The 15,245-nt window shown below is 39.8% G+C and overlaps 1 protein-coding gene across 1 annotated transcript in view; it reads left to right on the top strand.

The window, feature by feature from the left end:
• Positions 1 to 15,245, top strand: part of FTO (FTO alpha-ketoglutarate dependent dioxygenase) — a 389,974-nt gene that overhangs the window by 147,306 nt on the left and 227,423 nt on the right. Inside the window, exon 5 of the mRNA XM_047789791.1 lies at positions 11,963 to 12,042. Coding sequence (XP_047645747.1) covers positions 11,963 to 12,042 — 80 coding nt within the window. The remainder of the gene's footprint in view (positions 1 to 11,962; positions 12,043 to 15,245) is intronic.

Raw genomic sequence — 15,245 nt, 5'->3', positions numbered from 1 at the left:
TTAACCTCAAGAATCTATTCTCTTCACAGCCCAACCGTAAACTAAGCATTCCATAAAAGGTAATTTCAAAAAAAAAAAAGAAAAAAAAAAGGAGGAAGATGTGTACTCTGAGGTCATCGTCACCTCTGAACTTGTTTTTATGAAAGAGTTTGTAGTCCCATGGGAAATTATATTGGGGAAAATTTACAAACCTAACCAAAGCCCTTCTTGCCCTACTGATTGCATTGTTCTGTCATTTTTGTGGGGGAAATGAATATCTCTTTTCTGAGAATCTCGTCTTCTCTTATTTGTATCTTTTAAAAATAATCATACCTCTTGTTTTATTTTTTATTGCTAAGTACTAAAGTAGTATACATATCCAGTCAAAGAGGCTATCAATTTTAAGATGTATTCTAATTTCAGAGATGTTAGAGGTGAAGAAAAAAATATATACCTAAAAAAAGTATCAATTCTAAATTGATGCTTGTAGGGAATTTGCAAGCTATAAGAAAGTGTAAATTAAATAACAAAAATACATCGTAATGTCACCATACACAGATACTATTCGTAACTGTTTAGTTTACTTCTAGTGCTGTTTTTTTCTATACTTGGAAATATGTGTTTATTTGTTTTTAAAGAAAATTAATGTCATGTTAGATATAATTTTTTTGTATCTTGTTTTTTTCCAATACTCTTATATTTTGAGTATTTTTCCTATTTAAATCTTCCTTAAAACTGATTTTTAAAAAATACCTTCAATAGGAACCCCTGACTTTTGTCATATAATTGATTTTTGATACCATATAATCACTGTTGTGAACATCTTTGTACTTACGTCTTTGTCTGCATCTGTGATTACTTCTCCAGGAAAAATTACTAGACGTGGGAGACCTGGGTCAGGATGAGAGAGTCGATGTTTGAAGTATGTATTGTATTGTCAGACTGTTAACCAGAAAGAGTATTTTCAATTTACCTTCCCACTTATGGTTACTTGCACCAGCCGACTTTATCTTTCTCTAGACAACACTGGGCGTTACAACTGAAGAATATTTCTGCCAGCTTAGTGAGTGAAGATTACATGCTGCTGTTTTAAAGTGCACTTATTTATTGATGAGGTTGAGCATTTCCCATGTTTCAGCGCCATTTGAATACTTGTTTCTATTACTGTTTGTTGACCATCTTTTGCGTATTTTTCTGTTGATGTGTGAGTGTTTTTTTTGACATTTACTTTATTCAACCTTTCTGCCCATTCACCCATTCGGGTATTTTTAATATACGCTTAGATTTTTGACTTAGATTTTGAACATAGAAATTTTTTTTTATTTTTTAATTTTATTTATTTATTTATTTTTTGCTTTTTAGGGCCATACCTGCGGCATATGGAGGTTCCCAGGCTAGGCGTCTAATCGGAGCTACAGCTGCTGGCCTATACCACAGCCACAGCAACGCCAGATCCTTAACCCACTGAGCCAGGCCGGGGATCAAACCTGCATCCTCATGGATACTAGTCAGGTCTGTTTCTGCTGAGCCACGATGAGAACTCCTCTGTCACTGATTTTTGTTTTCCCTCCGAGTTCTAGGAGAATTTCTCGAGTTCTCATTCACTTAGCTAATTTGATTTTTCTACAGCATGCATTGCTATTCACTCCATCTATTATCATTTTAAGTGAAGCAGTGCTTATTAAAAAACAAATCAACTCCAAGCAGTCTTTCTTAGTCTAATGCTGTTCCATCCGCCCAGCCGCTTGTCCCACTTTCACAGGTGGAGTGCCGCCTTGGATCAAGCGGCTTCTTGGAATATTGAGAATTTTATTAAAATGTTTTCCTGTCCACTTGAGCAACACTTTTTCAGAAGAGACCGTTTCAGTCAAACTGGTTCCTTTCCTTAGAAGTGTAATACTTTTGCTAGAGTCTGATGATTTGTCCTTGTCTGTTTTCCTTTATAGCAAAGGACTAGCACTGGCTGATAGGCACGTAGATGTTAAGATTTGTTCTGTGAGGAGTTCCTGCTATGGTGCAGTGGAAGCGAATCCAACTAGTATCCATGAGGATGTGAGTTCTATCCCTGGCCTCGTTCAGTGGGCTGGGGATCTGGTATTGCCGTGAGTTGTGCTGTATGTAGGTCACAGACGCTGCTCAGATCCCGTGTTGCTGTGGCTGTGGCCGTGGCCAGCAGCTTTAGCTCTGATTTGACCCCTAGCCTGGGAACTTCCATATGCTGCATGCACGGCCCCAAAAAGCCAAAAAAGAAAAAAAAAGAAAAGAAAAGAAAGAGAGAGAAAGATTGGTTCTGTGAAAACTTAATATAGATTCTTGGCCAAATCCTTCACTTGAAGGAGGAAGGAAGAAATGTATCTTTACACGGGCAGGTGAGAGACTTAAGAAACTGAAGCGTACTGAATAACTTGTTTTTGTCTGTGGGTGGTATAGATGCATGTACATGAGCAATCCATGGCAGCTTTTGGTCCGGCCCTGGCATACCTGCTCATTCCAGTTTGTTACCTCAGCAATGCCTGGTTCTCTTCTCAAAGTGGCGACTTGTGCCAGCAGCACATCTGGGAGTCTGGGGGTCCCACAGCTTGTGTGCATTCAGTGCTGCTCTGCAGAGGCAGGAAGCCTCCGGCTGCCCGGTAGCCTCTCCTGTCCTGCTCTTCACCTTCTGAGCTAGAGGGGGTGTGCTTCTCTCAGGCTTGGCCTGATACTTTGATACCTTGATCAGGATACTGCCTCCCCCCCACTTTTTTTCGTTAAAGTTCCCCTCTGTTTCTCCACCGTGTTCTGTGCCCAGCTCTGTCCTAACATGTAACCAACCTCACCATTCGCGCACCTCATGGTAAAATCCTTGTGGACAAGATCACATCATTCAGCGCTGCCTTCCAGAACATAGTCCAGCTTCTGCCACAAAAGATGCCAGATTCAATGCATTTGGGCCAAATGAGTACTCCTGAATGAGAGTCCCCACATGGTACGTGAGCAGCTGCATGGCTCAGCATTACCCAAGGGCAGTGCCCCTCAATCCTCCCTGCATGAGAATCACCTGGAAAGTTTCAAAAATATAGTGCCTGGGCCTCAACCCTGGAAATCTGATGAAGCTAATCTGCTCTGAGTTAGGGTGTTGGTATTTTTTTCTTTTTTTTCAGGGCCGCATCTATGGCATATGGAAGTTCCCAGGCTAGGGGTCGAATCAGAGCTGTAGCCGCTGGCCTACACCACAGCCACAGGAATGCTGGATCTGAGCCGCATCTGTGACGGAGGCTGCAGCTTGCGGCAACGCCAGATCCTTAACTCACTGAGCAAGGCCAGGGATGAAACACGCATCCTCATGGACATGATGTCAGGTTCTTAACCTGCTGAGCCTCAACGGGAACTCTGTTTTTTTTTTGTTTTTTTAATTGAAGTATATATAGTTGATTTACAATAGGATGCTTCTCTTCTTTGATCTCATTCCACTTGTACTGTATCCAGCACAATTCATTGCAATTTCTGGCCTGTTGAACACCTTTTCCTGATACTTAGCTCTGAAGGAAGTCTTAACTCTGCTTTAATGTTCCATTGATGATCTCATCGGGAATCTGGGATGGCAGTAGGTAGAGGCCTGGGTCTCTGCTGTCGTCTTGCTGGGAAGCCTCCCCTCCCTCCCTTTCATTGGGTATTAAATTCTGAAAATGTTCTCAGTCATGGATGTCCCCATGTCAAGGAAAAATAAGGTCATAAATATTAAGATTGAGGGATGAGAATGGACAGGTGAGTCAGAATGAAAAGCTTCAGTGATTGTGTGAAAGTGGGGAGATTGGATTTCAGTATTGGGCTTATTTAGCTCAGGAGTGCCTTGAGCAAAGCTCCTGATTGTTACTTTAAGAAACTTGGGATGCAGTAGCCCTGGTGACACATTGGACAACAAAACCAAGGAAATAAGGTCTGAGTTAAATTTAGGGTGACCAACTGTCGCAGTTTGTCGGAGGTGGGGGTGGGGAATCTCAAGATTTGGGACTTCGGTGTTAAAACTAGGAACGGCCTGGGTGTGAATTGGTTCCCCTAGAGTAAATTATGCCTTTGCATCTTTGGTCTCTTATATATGAGATGAGATTTCATGCTACAGTGAATGTCCAGAGTTCTCTTCACCCGCTGATAGAGCACACAGCATCTAGCCTGCAAAGAGGGAGAGCTGCTTTTCCATTTGTTTTGTTGAATAAATTCTTCGAACTCTGATTCCACTTGAATGCAGAGTCCATTTTTCGCTGTCTTCTGAGATAGCTCTGGCAAATGGGCATTCTTTAATGTTTTCTTTCCAAAAATTATTTAGTATTAATCTTTAAAGCTGGGCTTGTCTTTAGTATATTCTTTGAGAGGTAAAATCATGAAGCTTGAGCCACTTTTTTAGACTTAAGAGTTTTAGATAAATTAGAAGCTCTTCAATGAAAATTACAGGGTTCTTTCTAAGTCATAAAGGATTAAGAGACAGTCGGGAGCAGTTTCAAAAGAGTGGATTAGAGAGTTGCCAAGGATTTAAAAAAAGGTACCAGCCTCTGAGTACTACTTCTAATGTTGTGTTTGCCACTTGGCCTGCCTCCCATTAGTTGCCCCTAAACAAAAGCAGTTAACAAATCTGTTAAGATGATTTTTTTCTTCCCTATGATGTTTTTATTTTTTCCTTCCTTCCTTCCTTCTTTCTTTCTTTCTTTCTTTCTTTCTTTCTTTCTTTCTTTCTTTCTTTCTTTCTTTCTTTCTTTCTTTCTTTCTTTCCTTCTTTCTTTCTTTCTTTCTTTCTTTCTTTCTTTCTTTCTTTCTTTCTTTCTTTCTTTCTTTCTTTCTTTCTTTCTTTCTTTCTTTCTTTCTTTCCTTCTTTCTTTCTTTCTTTCTAGGCTGTTTCTTTGACCTACACCACAGCTTGGACCCCACGTAGCTGTGGCTTTGGTGTAGACCTGCAGCTGCAGCTCCAATTCAACCCCTAGCCTAGGAACTTCCACATTCTGCAAGTATGGCCTTGAAAGAAAGAAGGAAAGAAACAGCATCAGATCCTTAACCCACTGAGCAAGGCCAGGGATCTAACCCGCATACTCATGGACACTATGCTGGGTTCTTAACCTGCTGAACCACAGTAGGTACTCTGATCCTTAATAACCTGGGAGCAGTAAAGCTTTATTTGGGTTAATGAGACTGACATCTCTGTATTTCTTAGAAATTGTTTAACCCTTTATGGGAATCTGGCCTGGGGAAACTCCTCTACTGTCTGCTTTTTGTTTTTTGTTTTGTTTTGCTTGCTTGTTTGTTTGGCTTTGCCCTTTAGATAAAATAGTTTAGATCAACTAGAAATTTTGTGTCCTTAACCAGAATCCTCCAAGGGAGCAAAGGAGAAGAGAGAATGGCCACATAGGGTCTTCTTCAGGCCTTAAGCCACACTTCTGAACCCAAGTCAGCAGAGGTTGGATCTGGTTTTTTCCCTGCTATATTAGCTTTCCTTACTGCCTTTATATTTGCCTTTAGTACTCCTCATGTGTCACTGCTATATTTAACCTCACCTTTCATTGCATTTGTGCTGTTGTTCATATGGTGTCCTAGTGTTTTGTGACTTACTCATTGTCATCTGTTGTTCCTGTGAAACTCCAAAAGTTGCTCTTAATTTCATTCTTTCTGTCACTTCGCTTACCCTATCCATTAGCACATCCTATTATTTTCTCCTAACACATCCTGCATCTGATCACTGTTCACCACCTCCCCTCCTGTCACCAAGTCATTGTCAAGTCCTGCATGGCTGGCTGCCACAACTTCCTGAGTAGCTTTCCTGACTAGTCTTCCTGCTTCTTACTCCCTTTCAGTCCTCTCTTTTTTCTAGAAAGCCACCAGAGTGGTTTATTCCAATTTAGATCCCCCTTTTCCCCCTCTCTGCATAGAATTTTCTAAAGATTTCCCATTGTATCTAGAATATAACCCAGAATTCTTACCATGACCAACAGAGACCTCCTTAATCTGGGCTCCTTCCCTGCTCCACCTTGCTCACCAGGCTGCAGTCTCACTGGCCTCTCTTCTTCCCCACCTACACCAAGCTCATTCCCGGGCAGTGCCCTGGCCCTAGTTGTTTCCTCTGCTTGGATCTGCTTATCCTGGACCTTGGCATTGCAGGCTCCTCACCATTCAGATCTCTCTCAGCTTCAGTGTCACTAGTGATGGTTCCATATAAAGTGGTGCTCTATTCCCTCTGTACCCCCATTAATTTTTTTTTTTTCTTTTTATGGCCACACCTGTGGCATATGGAAGTTCCTGGGCCAGGGGTCAAATTGGAGCTGCAGTGGTGGCCTACACCACAGCCAGGGCAATAGCAGATCCAAGCCATAGATTTGCCATCTGTGCTGAAGCTTGCAGTTACCCACTGCAGATCCTTAACCCACTGAGTGAGGCCAGGATTTGAACCTGCATCCTCATTCCTGGGTTCGTTACCACTGAGCCACGATGGGAACTCTGAGCTAGGCAGTCTTAAAGAATTTTCCAAAGACTTTTCAGTTGACGTATTTTTTAAAAAGTCTTATTTTTAAAGAGCAATTTTAGATTACAGCAAAATTAAGCAGAAAATGTAGAGTTCCCAGATAACCCTGCCCTGCACACACAGAACCTTTCCCACTTTCAACATTCTTCACCAGAGTGGGACATTTGTTACAATCAGTTAACCTACGTTGACATGTCATTTTCAGCTAAAGTCCATAATTTGTATTAGAGTTCACTCTTGGCGTGGTAAATTATAGATTTTGAAAATGTATAATGACATGCATCCAACATTATAGGTCATACCAAATAATTTCATTGCCCTAAAACCCCACTGTAATCCTCCTAGTCGTCCTTTTCCTTCCACCCCAACTCCCGACGACTTTTTGTTGTCTCCATAGTTTTGCCTTTTGCAGAATGTCCTGTAGTTGGAATTGTACAATGTGTACCATTTCAGATTAGCTTCTTTCACTTAGCATTAAATATCTTTTCATGGCTTGATAGCTTGATAGCTCATTTCTTTTTGGTGCTAAACAGTATTCCGTGGTCTAAATGTAACCACATTTAGACTTCTTGAACGACTCTTGCTTGGTCGCTTTCAAGTTTTGGCAATTATAGATAAAGCTGTAAAATATCCATTTGCAGGCTTTTGTGGGGACAGGTTTTCAATCTGTTGGGGCAAATATCAAAAAGTACAATTTCTGGGCCTAATTAAGGTAAGGGCGTGTTTAGTTTTTTAAGAAACTACCAAACGGTCTCCCAAAGTGGTTGTACTATTTTGCCTTCCCACCAGCAATGAATGAGTGTTCCCGTTGCTCCATAGCCTCACCCACATTTGGTGTCATCAGTGGTCCAGAATTTGGCCATTCAAATAGGTGTGTAATTGGTATTTGTTTTCATTTGTGATTCCATGACAAGCGAGGTGGAACATTTTTTCATATACTTCTTGCGATCTGTGTATCTTCTTTGGTAGGGTGTCTTTTCAGGATTTTGCCCAGTTTTTAATAGAGTTGTTTGTTTTCTTATTGTTGAGTTTTTAGAGTTCTCTGTGTATTTTACATAACAGTTCTTTATTGAACATGTCTTTTACAAATATTATGTCCCAGGCCAAAGCTTGTCTTCTTATTCTCTTTATAGTGTCTTTCACAAGAATACCCTTTATGAAGTCCCAGTTTATCAATTCTGTCTTTCATGGATTACCTTTGGTGGAACCTAAGGAGTCATTGCCATCCCCAGGGGCATCTAGATTTCCTCTTATGTTGTCTTCAGAGAGTTTTAGGAGTTTCCGTCGTGGCTCTGCGGGTTACAAACCCGACTTGTATCCATGAGGTGGAGGCTTTGATCCCTGGCATTGCTCAGTGGGGTAGAGATCTGGTGTTGCTGTGAGCTTTGGTGTAGGCCACAGACAAGCTGCTGTGGCTGTGGTGTAGACCAGCATCTATAGCTCCAATTTGACCCCGAGCCTGGGAACCTCCATATATTGCAGGTGCAGCCCTAAGAAAGTGGGGAAAAAAAAAGTTTTAAACTTACATATTTTTTATATTTAGGTTTATAATCCATTTTGAGTTAATTTTTATTGAAAGTATAAGGTCTGTGTCCAGATTCATTTTTTTGCATGTGGTTGTGCTGTAGTTTTTCCAGCACCATTTTTGAAGACTGCCAAAGTGCTTTCTTCTACCTTCTGGAAGAGATTGTAAAGAATTGGTATAATTTCTCATTGAAATATTTGGTGGAACTCACCAGTGAACTCATCTGGGCCTGGAACTTTCTGGTTCGAAAGGCTATTACTTATTAATTCAATTACTTTAGTAGATATATACCTTGAATGTTTGTCTATTTCTATTTGTCTGAATTTTGGCAGATTATGTCTTTCAAGGAATTGGTCTACTTTATGTAAGTTATCAAATTTGTGAACATAGGTCTGTTCATGATATTACTTTATTCTTTTAACAGTGCATAGGTTCTATAGTGATATCCTCTTTTTTATTCCTGATATTAGTAATTTGTATATTCTATCTTTTTTTTTTTCTTATCCTGGATATAGGCTTATTGATGTTATTGATCTTTTCAAAGAACTAGTTCTATTTCAGTGATTTTTGTCTACTGATTTCTGGTTTTGATTATATTAATTTCTGCTCTAATTTTTATATTTCTTTTATTTTACTTACTTTCAATTTAATTTGCTCTACTCTTTCTAGTTTCCTAAGGTAGAAGCTTATATTATTGATTTTGGATCCTTCTTCTTTTCCAACATATGCATTCAATGCTGTGAAATTTCCTCTTAGCACTGCTTTTGCTGCATCACATGAATTTTTGTGTTATATTTTTATTTTAATTTGATTAAAAATATTTTAAAATGTCTCGTGCTTTCTTCTTGAGCATGTGTTATTTAGAACTGTGTTGTTTGTTCTTTAAGTATTTTTGGAATTTTCCAGCTACTTTCAAGTACTGATTTTTAGTTTAATTCCTTTGTGGTCTTAGAGGAAACATTGCTATGATTTCTATTTTTTAAAAAATTGTTAAGGTGTGAATTTTGTGTAAGAATGTGATCTGTTTTGATGAATGCTCCACATGAGCTTGAGAAGAATGTGTAATCTGCTGTTGTTGGGTGAAGTGGTCTATAGATGTCCATTTAGTTGATTGATGATTCAAGAAGTGCAACTATGTCCTTACTGATTTTCTGCCCAGTGGATCTGTTCACTTACGTTAGGGGGTGTTTGAGTCTCTAACTATAATATTGAATTTTTCTGTTTCTCCTTGCTGTTTTATTGGTTTTTGCCTCACAAGTTGTGATGATTTATTTTTAAGATATATACACCTTAGAGATTGTTACATCTTCTTGGAGAATTAACCCCTTTGTCATTATGTAATGTCTCTCTATATCCTGATAATTTTTCTTGCTTTGAATTCTGCTCTATCTGAAATTCATATATGTATTCCGGCTTTGTTTTTTATTAGTATTTCCATAATATATCTTTCCTATCCCTTTACTCTTAATCTGTATGTGTCTTCATATTTCAAGTAAGTTTCTTAGAGCCTACATATAGTTGGGTCTTATTTTTTCATCTACTCTGTCTTTCTTTTCTTTTCTTTTCTTTTTTTTTTTTTTTAGGGCTGCATTTACTGCATAGGAAAGTTCCCAGGCTAGGGGTCGAATCAGAGCTGCAGCTGCCGGTCTATGCCACAACCACAGCAATGCGCGATTTGAGCCTCATCTGTGACCTACACTGCAGCTTGTGGCAATGGCGGTTCCTTTAACCTGCTGAGCAACAATGGGAACTCCCTGTCTCTTTATTTAATTGGTATATTTAGGCTATTGGCATTTAAAGTGATTATTGATATATCTGGGTTAATATCTATCTTACTTGTTTCCTATTTGTTGCCCTTGTTCTTTGTTCTTGTTTTTTCTCTTTGGTCATCATTTTAAAAAATATTTTTTCCTGTCATTCTCCCTCCTCTGAGACTTAAAGTACATTTGTGTTAAACTGTTTGACATTGTCTCATAGTGTATGGATGCTCTTTTATTTTTTTATAGTTTTTTTTTTTTTTCTTGGCACTTCATTTTGGATATTTGTTTCTGTGTATTCTAGTTCACTCATCTTTTCTTCTGCAGTGTCTAAAGTGCTGTTACTCTTTTTCAGTGTGATTTTTTACTTCATTTACTATAGTTTTCATCTTTAGAAGCTTCATTTTGTTTATTTATAATATATGAAAGAAAAGAAAGATATGTATATATCTTATATATCTTTCATTTCTCTCTGTTATTTTTTGAATGGAATCTGGATATAGCAAATTTTATTTGTTGGTGCCTGATTTTATTATACTCTTAAATCATGTTGGACTTTGCTCTAGTGAATAATTAAATTAGTTGAAATCATTTGGGTCCTTTTGAGGCTTACTTTTAAGCTTTTAGGTGGATCCAGGGCAACCTTTAATGTAGGATTTATTTAGCCCGACTACTAAGATGGTGCTTTTCTAAAGATTCTAACTATTGTTTCTGGTAGTAGGAGCTCTTCTGGATGCTGAGAACACAAAGAATTCCTGGCCCCATGTGAGGTCTGAGATTCATCCAGCATTCAGCTTTCTGGCACTTATTTTCCTCCCTGTGGCAAGTTGTCATTCACATTTGCACAGATCAGTGCTTAGCCAAAGGCTTGAAGGAACACTTCTGGGATGTCCACTTGTACTCTCCATGTGCAAGTTCTTCTGCTCCAGTCTTCTGCCTGACAAATCCTCGTTGCCTTGGCCTTCCTAAACTCTAATCTCTGTCTTCACAACTCAGCAAGAGGGAACATTGAGAACTCTGAGTTCTGACTTCCCCTTCCCTGCTTTGAGGCTTTGAAACTGTTTCAGCTAGTAAGCTACGGCAGTTGTAGGGCTCACCTATTTTCTCCCTTCTTTGGGGTCATATCATGCTCTGTTTTCCTGTGTCAGAAATCCTTGTTTTCTTTTCTTTTTTTTGGGCCTGTTTTGTATTTATTTAAGGTAAGAAGGAAAACTTTGTCACGGTTGTTCTGTAATGTCCATAAGCAGGAGTCTTGCAGTTGGCATATTTTGTATTTCCTTTCCTGTGTTTAGAGACAAATTTATAGGTTGTTTTTGAAGATGTGTAGTGGGTATGGTCATCTTGCCTTCTGGTTTAAGTCATTGTCTTTCTTGGCATCTTGCTAAGAAGCCTCTGTTACTTATATAGGAAATCTTGTGTTTCTGGGAGCAGTTCAGTTCTCTTCTAAGAGAGGAAGTGATGTCCTAAGCCAAAATGATACAGATTTTTGCCTCCCATCTGTCATCATTTCTTAGAATACACAAGAACTTGGCCATTGGTTTTTCTCCCACTGCATGTGGTTTTAGGCATATTCCTCAGCTGATGAATTCACCACCTACTCCATTCTTGTGTTGTGAATCTGTAGGCTTGAATTCTGTTCTGAGAGCCAGGGCTTTGCAACATGCTGAATCGGTTGGTTTGCTGCCTGGAAAATTGTTAGGGCAAAATTGATACTTTGATTGGGGAGAGAGAGAGGTAGCTTTTCAGATGAAAGATGTTCAACACCAAATAATGTGAAAGAATTTTTGGCTCATTTTAAAGGCATGGATAGGATTCAATATATCATGAGAAAGAAGTTCAATCCATAAATAGTGGTGAGTGGGTATCATAAGACTACAAATAAGTAGAGTAACCATATATCCTGGTTTAAATCTCTTATCCTGGAATAATTATTAATAACATCCTTTTTCGCTATTGAAAGAGGTCATGGTTTTTGATGGTTTTATACCATCATTGGTTTTATACTATGTGACTATATGTATGTGTATGAAGTCATCCTACTTACAAAGAATGGTTTAAAGAATACCAGGCAATTGTTAATTCCTTGGCTAATGTTGTTCATCTTGAATGGTGGGCTTACTGTTTACTTTGTATTTTGGTTAAATCATATTTAGTGAATAGTAAGTGCATGTTGGGTGGGTTTTTTTTTTTTCTTTTTAATTGTTGGTATTTTTCCTGCAGATGATCTCAATGCCACCCACCAACACTGTGTTTTGGCTGGTTTACCACCCCGGTTTAGTTCCACCCACCGAGTGGCCGAGGTAAGTGTAAATAAAAATGTGACTCAAACTTAATTGGATGTGACAGAAGTGGTTGACTGAGCAATTTATCATAGAACTTTGGAAGAATATTTGATAGGAAAATTGCTTCCATCTAACTAGACTTTAGCCTCTATTTACTTGCTTTTTTTCGCTTTGACTTATGTTGGATCCAGTTTTTAAAAGTGTGCCCACAGCATAGGATAAGTATATTTTGCTTCTTCGGATTTATGTTTCTTGAAGAAGGTGCCAGCGCGAGGGCACCTGGGCAGGTGTTGCTGGTTAGAGATTTTCTAAGGGGTTTTTATCTGTCGAGGTCAAGGGCAGGGTATGGCCAGAAGGAAATAGGGTAGATTTGTGTGCTTGTGCACGTGTTCGCTGTGACTGGGCTCAGATGGTTGAGAATTTACATTTCCCTTAACTTTTGGGTCAGGCTTCTGGGCATGTGAATGTAAATTAAGGAGAAAGTTACAGCGGTGCCAAGGAATTTCTGAGCTCCACAATCATGTTCCTAACCCAGGCTTTATTGCTAAATTCTGCCACCACTTGCAGTGGCTGATAGTCAGCTGATTAGACTGGTTTAGAATGGAAACTTGAGAGATGAGGAAAGCCCTTAGTAGTCACCCTGGAGTATTGTGTGCTCCGTTAAGAAGGGTTCCAGAGAGCAGGGGACTGATCATGAAAAGGATGATAGGTTGACCTTGTGTCCAAGCTTGTTATCTGTGCTTCACTTTTATAGCTTGACTTTTCATCGTACTACAGGGGGACCAGCATGTGAAAGTTGCGCAGAAGGGATACAAGAAAGTGGCAGGAAACACAAGCACAAGACTTTTTCAGTCCTGAGACCGTGCAAGTCTATACGGCAGTATCGTGTCTTTTCGTATTTAAGTAGCTTTTCTAGTGGACTGGTCATGTTGCTAGATGGCAGAGAGGGTACACGTGTCTGAATCAAGATGCCAACAAGCCCATCAAGCATTCCTTCCCCCCTTTCTTATTTCTTTCTTCTCTCCCATTCTCTTGTTCATCTACATATTTGAGTTCCTGTTCTGTGTCCAGCAGTACTAGAGGCTTGAGAGAGAGAGAAAGCCATCACATGACAGTTATGGCCACTCGCTTTGTTGAGCTTCCCTTTGGGTTTGAGAGAAAGGTACGAAATCAATAAAAACGCAAATAATTATCTTTGAGCCCTAAACGTGAATTCTGTTAGGAAGGGAGGGAGGAGTGAAGGAAGGCAAGAAGGAGGGAACAAGCATTTGTAGAGCATCTAACGTGTGCTCTGTAGTGTACGCAAAAAGACTTCATTTTTGTATAATGCAAAATGATACAGACATTCGTCATTCTAGCTAGAATTCTCTCGAGCACGTGGCTACTGAAGTATATCCTTGTGTGTTTCCTCATCCAAGCCGGAAGAGTAGACAGGATGACTAGTGCTGTGTTCAAAGGGCTGGTGCCAAATGCTGAATAAGAAGTTTGGGAAAATGCATTTGATGAAGATAATCTAATTCGGAGAGTTCTTGTGAGGATTAAATGAATTAATACACATAAGTCCTTTAGAACAGGGGCTGGTATAGAGTATGCGTTCCAAGGATGTTGGCCATTACTTCTGTTACTAAATTACTACCACTGCTATTATTACTGCTGCTGCTGCTACTGTTACTACTGCTAGTAGTGACTTTCTTTTCAGTTCAGAAAAACCAAAGCTCTTTGTGTGGAAGGCTGTTCGGTCTCCATTTATACACTTGAATGTATGTAATAAAGCAAGAGGCATGGAGCCTCCAAAGGGTCTTCACGGGAAGAGTTGCTCTTGATTGAAAGCTACTATTAGAAGGAGGGATTTTAGTTCATTCATTCATTCTGCAAGCTTGTGTTGAACTTCCTGATGTTGAAGTTATTCTTTTAGGCCCTTGTGACATGTTAGGTATCTTCAAAATGCTTATAGTCTGAGCGTAGGTAGAATGCCAGAAGGAGAGCAGAAAACATCATTAAGGCTTCATGGAAGATGTGAACATGTGGGATGGGGGGAATTTATTTTAATTAATTAATTAATTAATTAATTTTTACGGCCACACCCATGGCCTATGGAAGTTTCCAGGCTAGGGGTTGAATGGGAGCTGCAGCTGCAGGCCTATGCTACAGCTACAGCAATGTGGGCTCTGAGCCACAGCTCGAGGCAATGCCAGATCCTTAACCCACTATTCCAGGCCAGAGGTCAAACCCTCATCCTCACAGAGACCGTGCTGGGTTCTTAACCCTCTGAGCCACAATAGGAACTCTAGGTGAGAGGATTTTAGGACATTTTAGTTTTAGGACTCAAGGTGAAAATCTGGTGATTGGGCTGCGGCAGGGAAACAAGGGGAATAGCAAGTGGTTGTGCTTTGACTGAATTCCAGGATGCCGGCTGGGGAGTGTTGGCAGATAAAGGCTGATTCCTGAATGGAACCAGATTGTGAAAGATCTCAGATATGAGATTCGATATGTTTTAACTTCTGTTTGGCAGCTTGGGGTTATTGATGATTTATTTATCATGGTAGGGACATAGTATATCTTTAGGAAGGTGAAAATGATAGAGACATCAATTAAACCTGCCATTCTGAACTAAGGTAATAGCAACAGGAAAAAAAAAAAAATGAAGAAATTCCCTTGACTAATGCAGGAGACATGGTGTCATACTTGGCACCTGAATGAAGTGGAGGGAGAACTGTAAGAATGAATGAATGAGTTAATGAATAAATGAATAGATGAACAAATGAATGAACAAGTAGCCAACTGACTCTTTATTGGATGCCTGTCATGTGCCAGGCTCTTGGGTGACTCTGAGGTTTCAAGCCTGGGTGATTTGGAGAGACATCACCGTAAGGAGAAACAGGGATCTAAGACGTCAAAGGAAGACAATAGTTTGTTCAGGTTTTTTTTTTTTTTTTTCCTTTTTATGGTCACACCTGCGGCATATGGAAGTTGCCAGGCCAGGGGTGGAATCAGAGCTGCAGCTGCAGCTACACCATAGCCACAGCAGTGCCAGATCCGGGCCGCCTCTGTGACCTCTGCTGCAGCTCACAGCAATGCTGGATCCTTAACCCACTGAGCAAGCCCAGGGATTGAACCTGCATCTTGTAGAGACAGTTTTGGGTCCTTGACTGGCAGAGCCACAACAGGAACTCTAGTTTGTTCAGTTTGGAACAGACTGAGTTGGGGCTGCCAAGCGGAAA

Source organism: Phacochoerus africanus, chromosome 8 (genome assembly GCF_016906955.1).
Source record: "Phacochoerus africanus isolate WHEZ1 chromosome 8, ROS_Pafr_v1, whole genome shotgun sequence".
Taxonomy (NCBI): Eukaryota; Metazoa; Chordata; class Mammalia; order Artiodactyla; family Suidae; genus Phacochoerus; species Phacochoerus africanus.
Note: the sequence above shows the minus strand (reverse complement) of the source record. Positions and strands in the feature narration are given on the sequence as shown.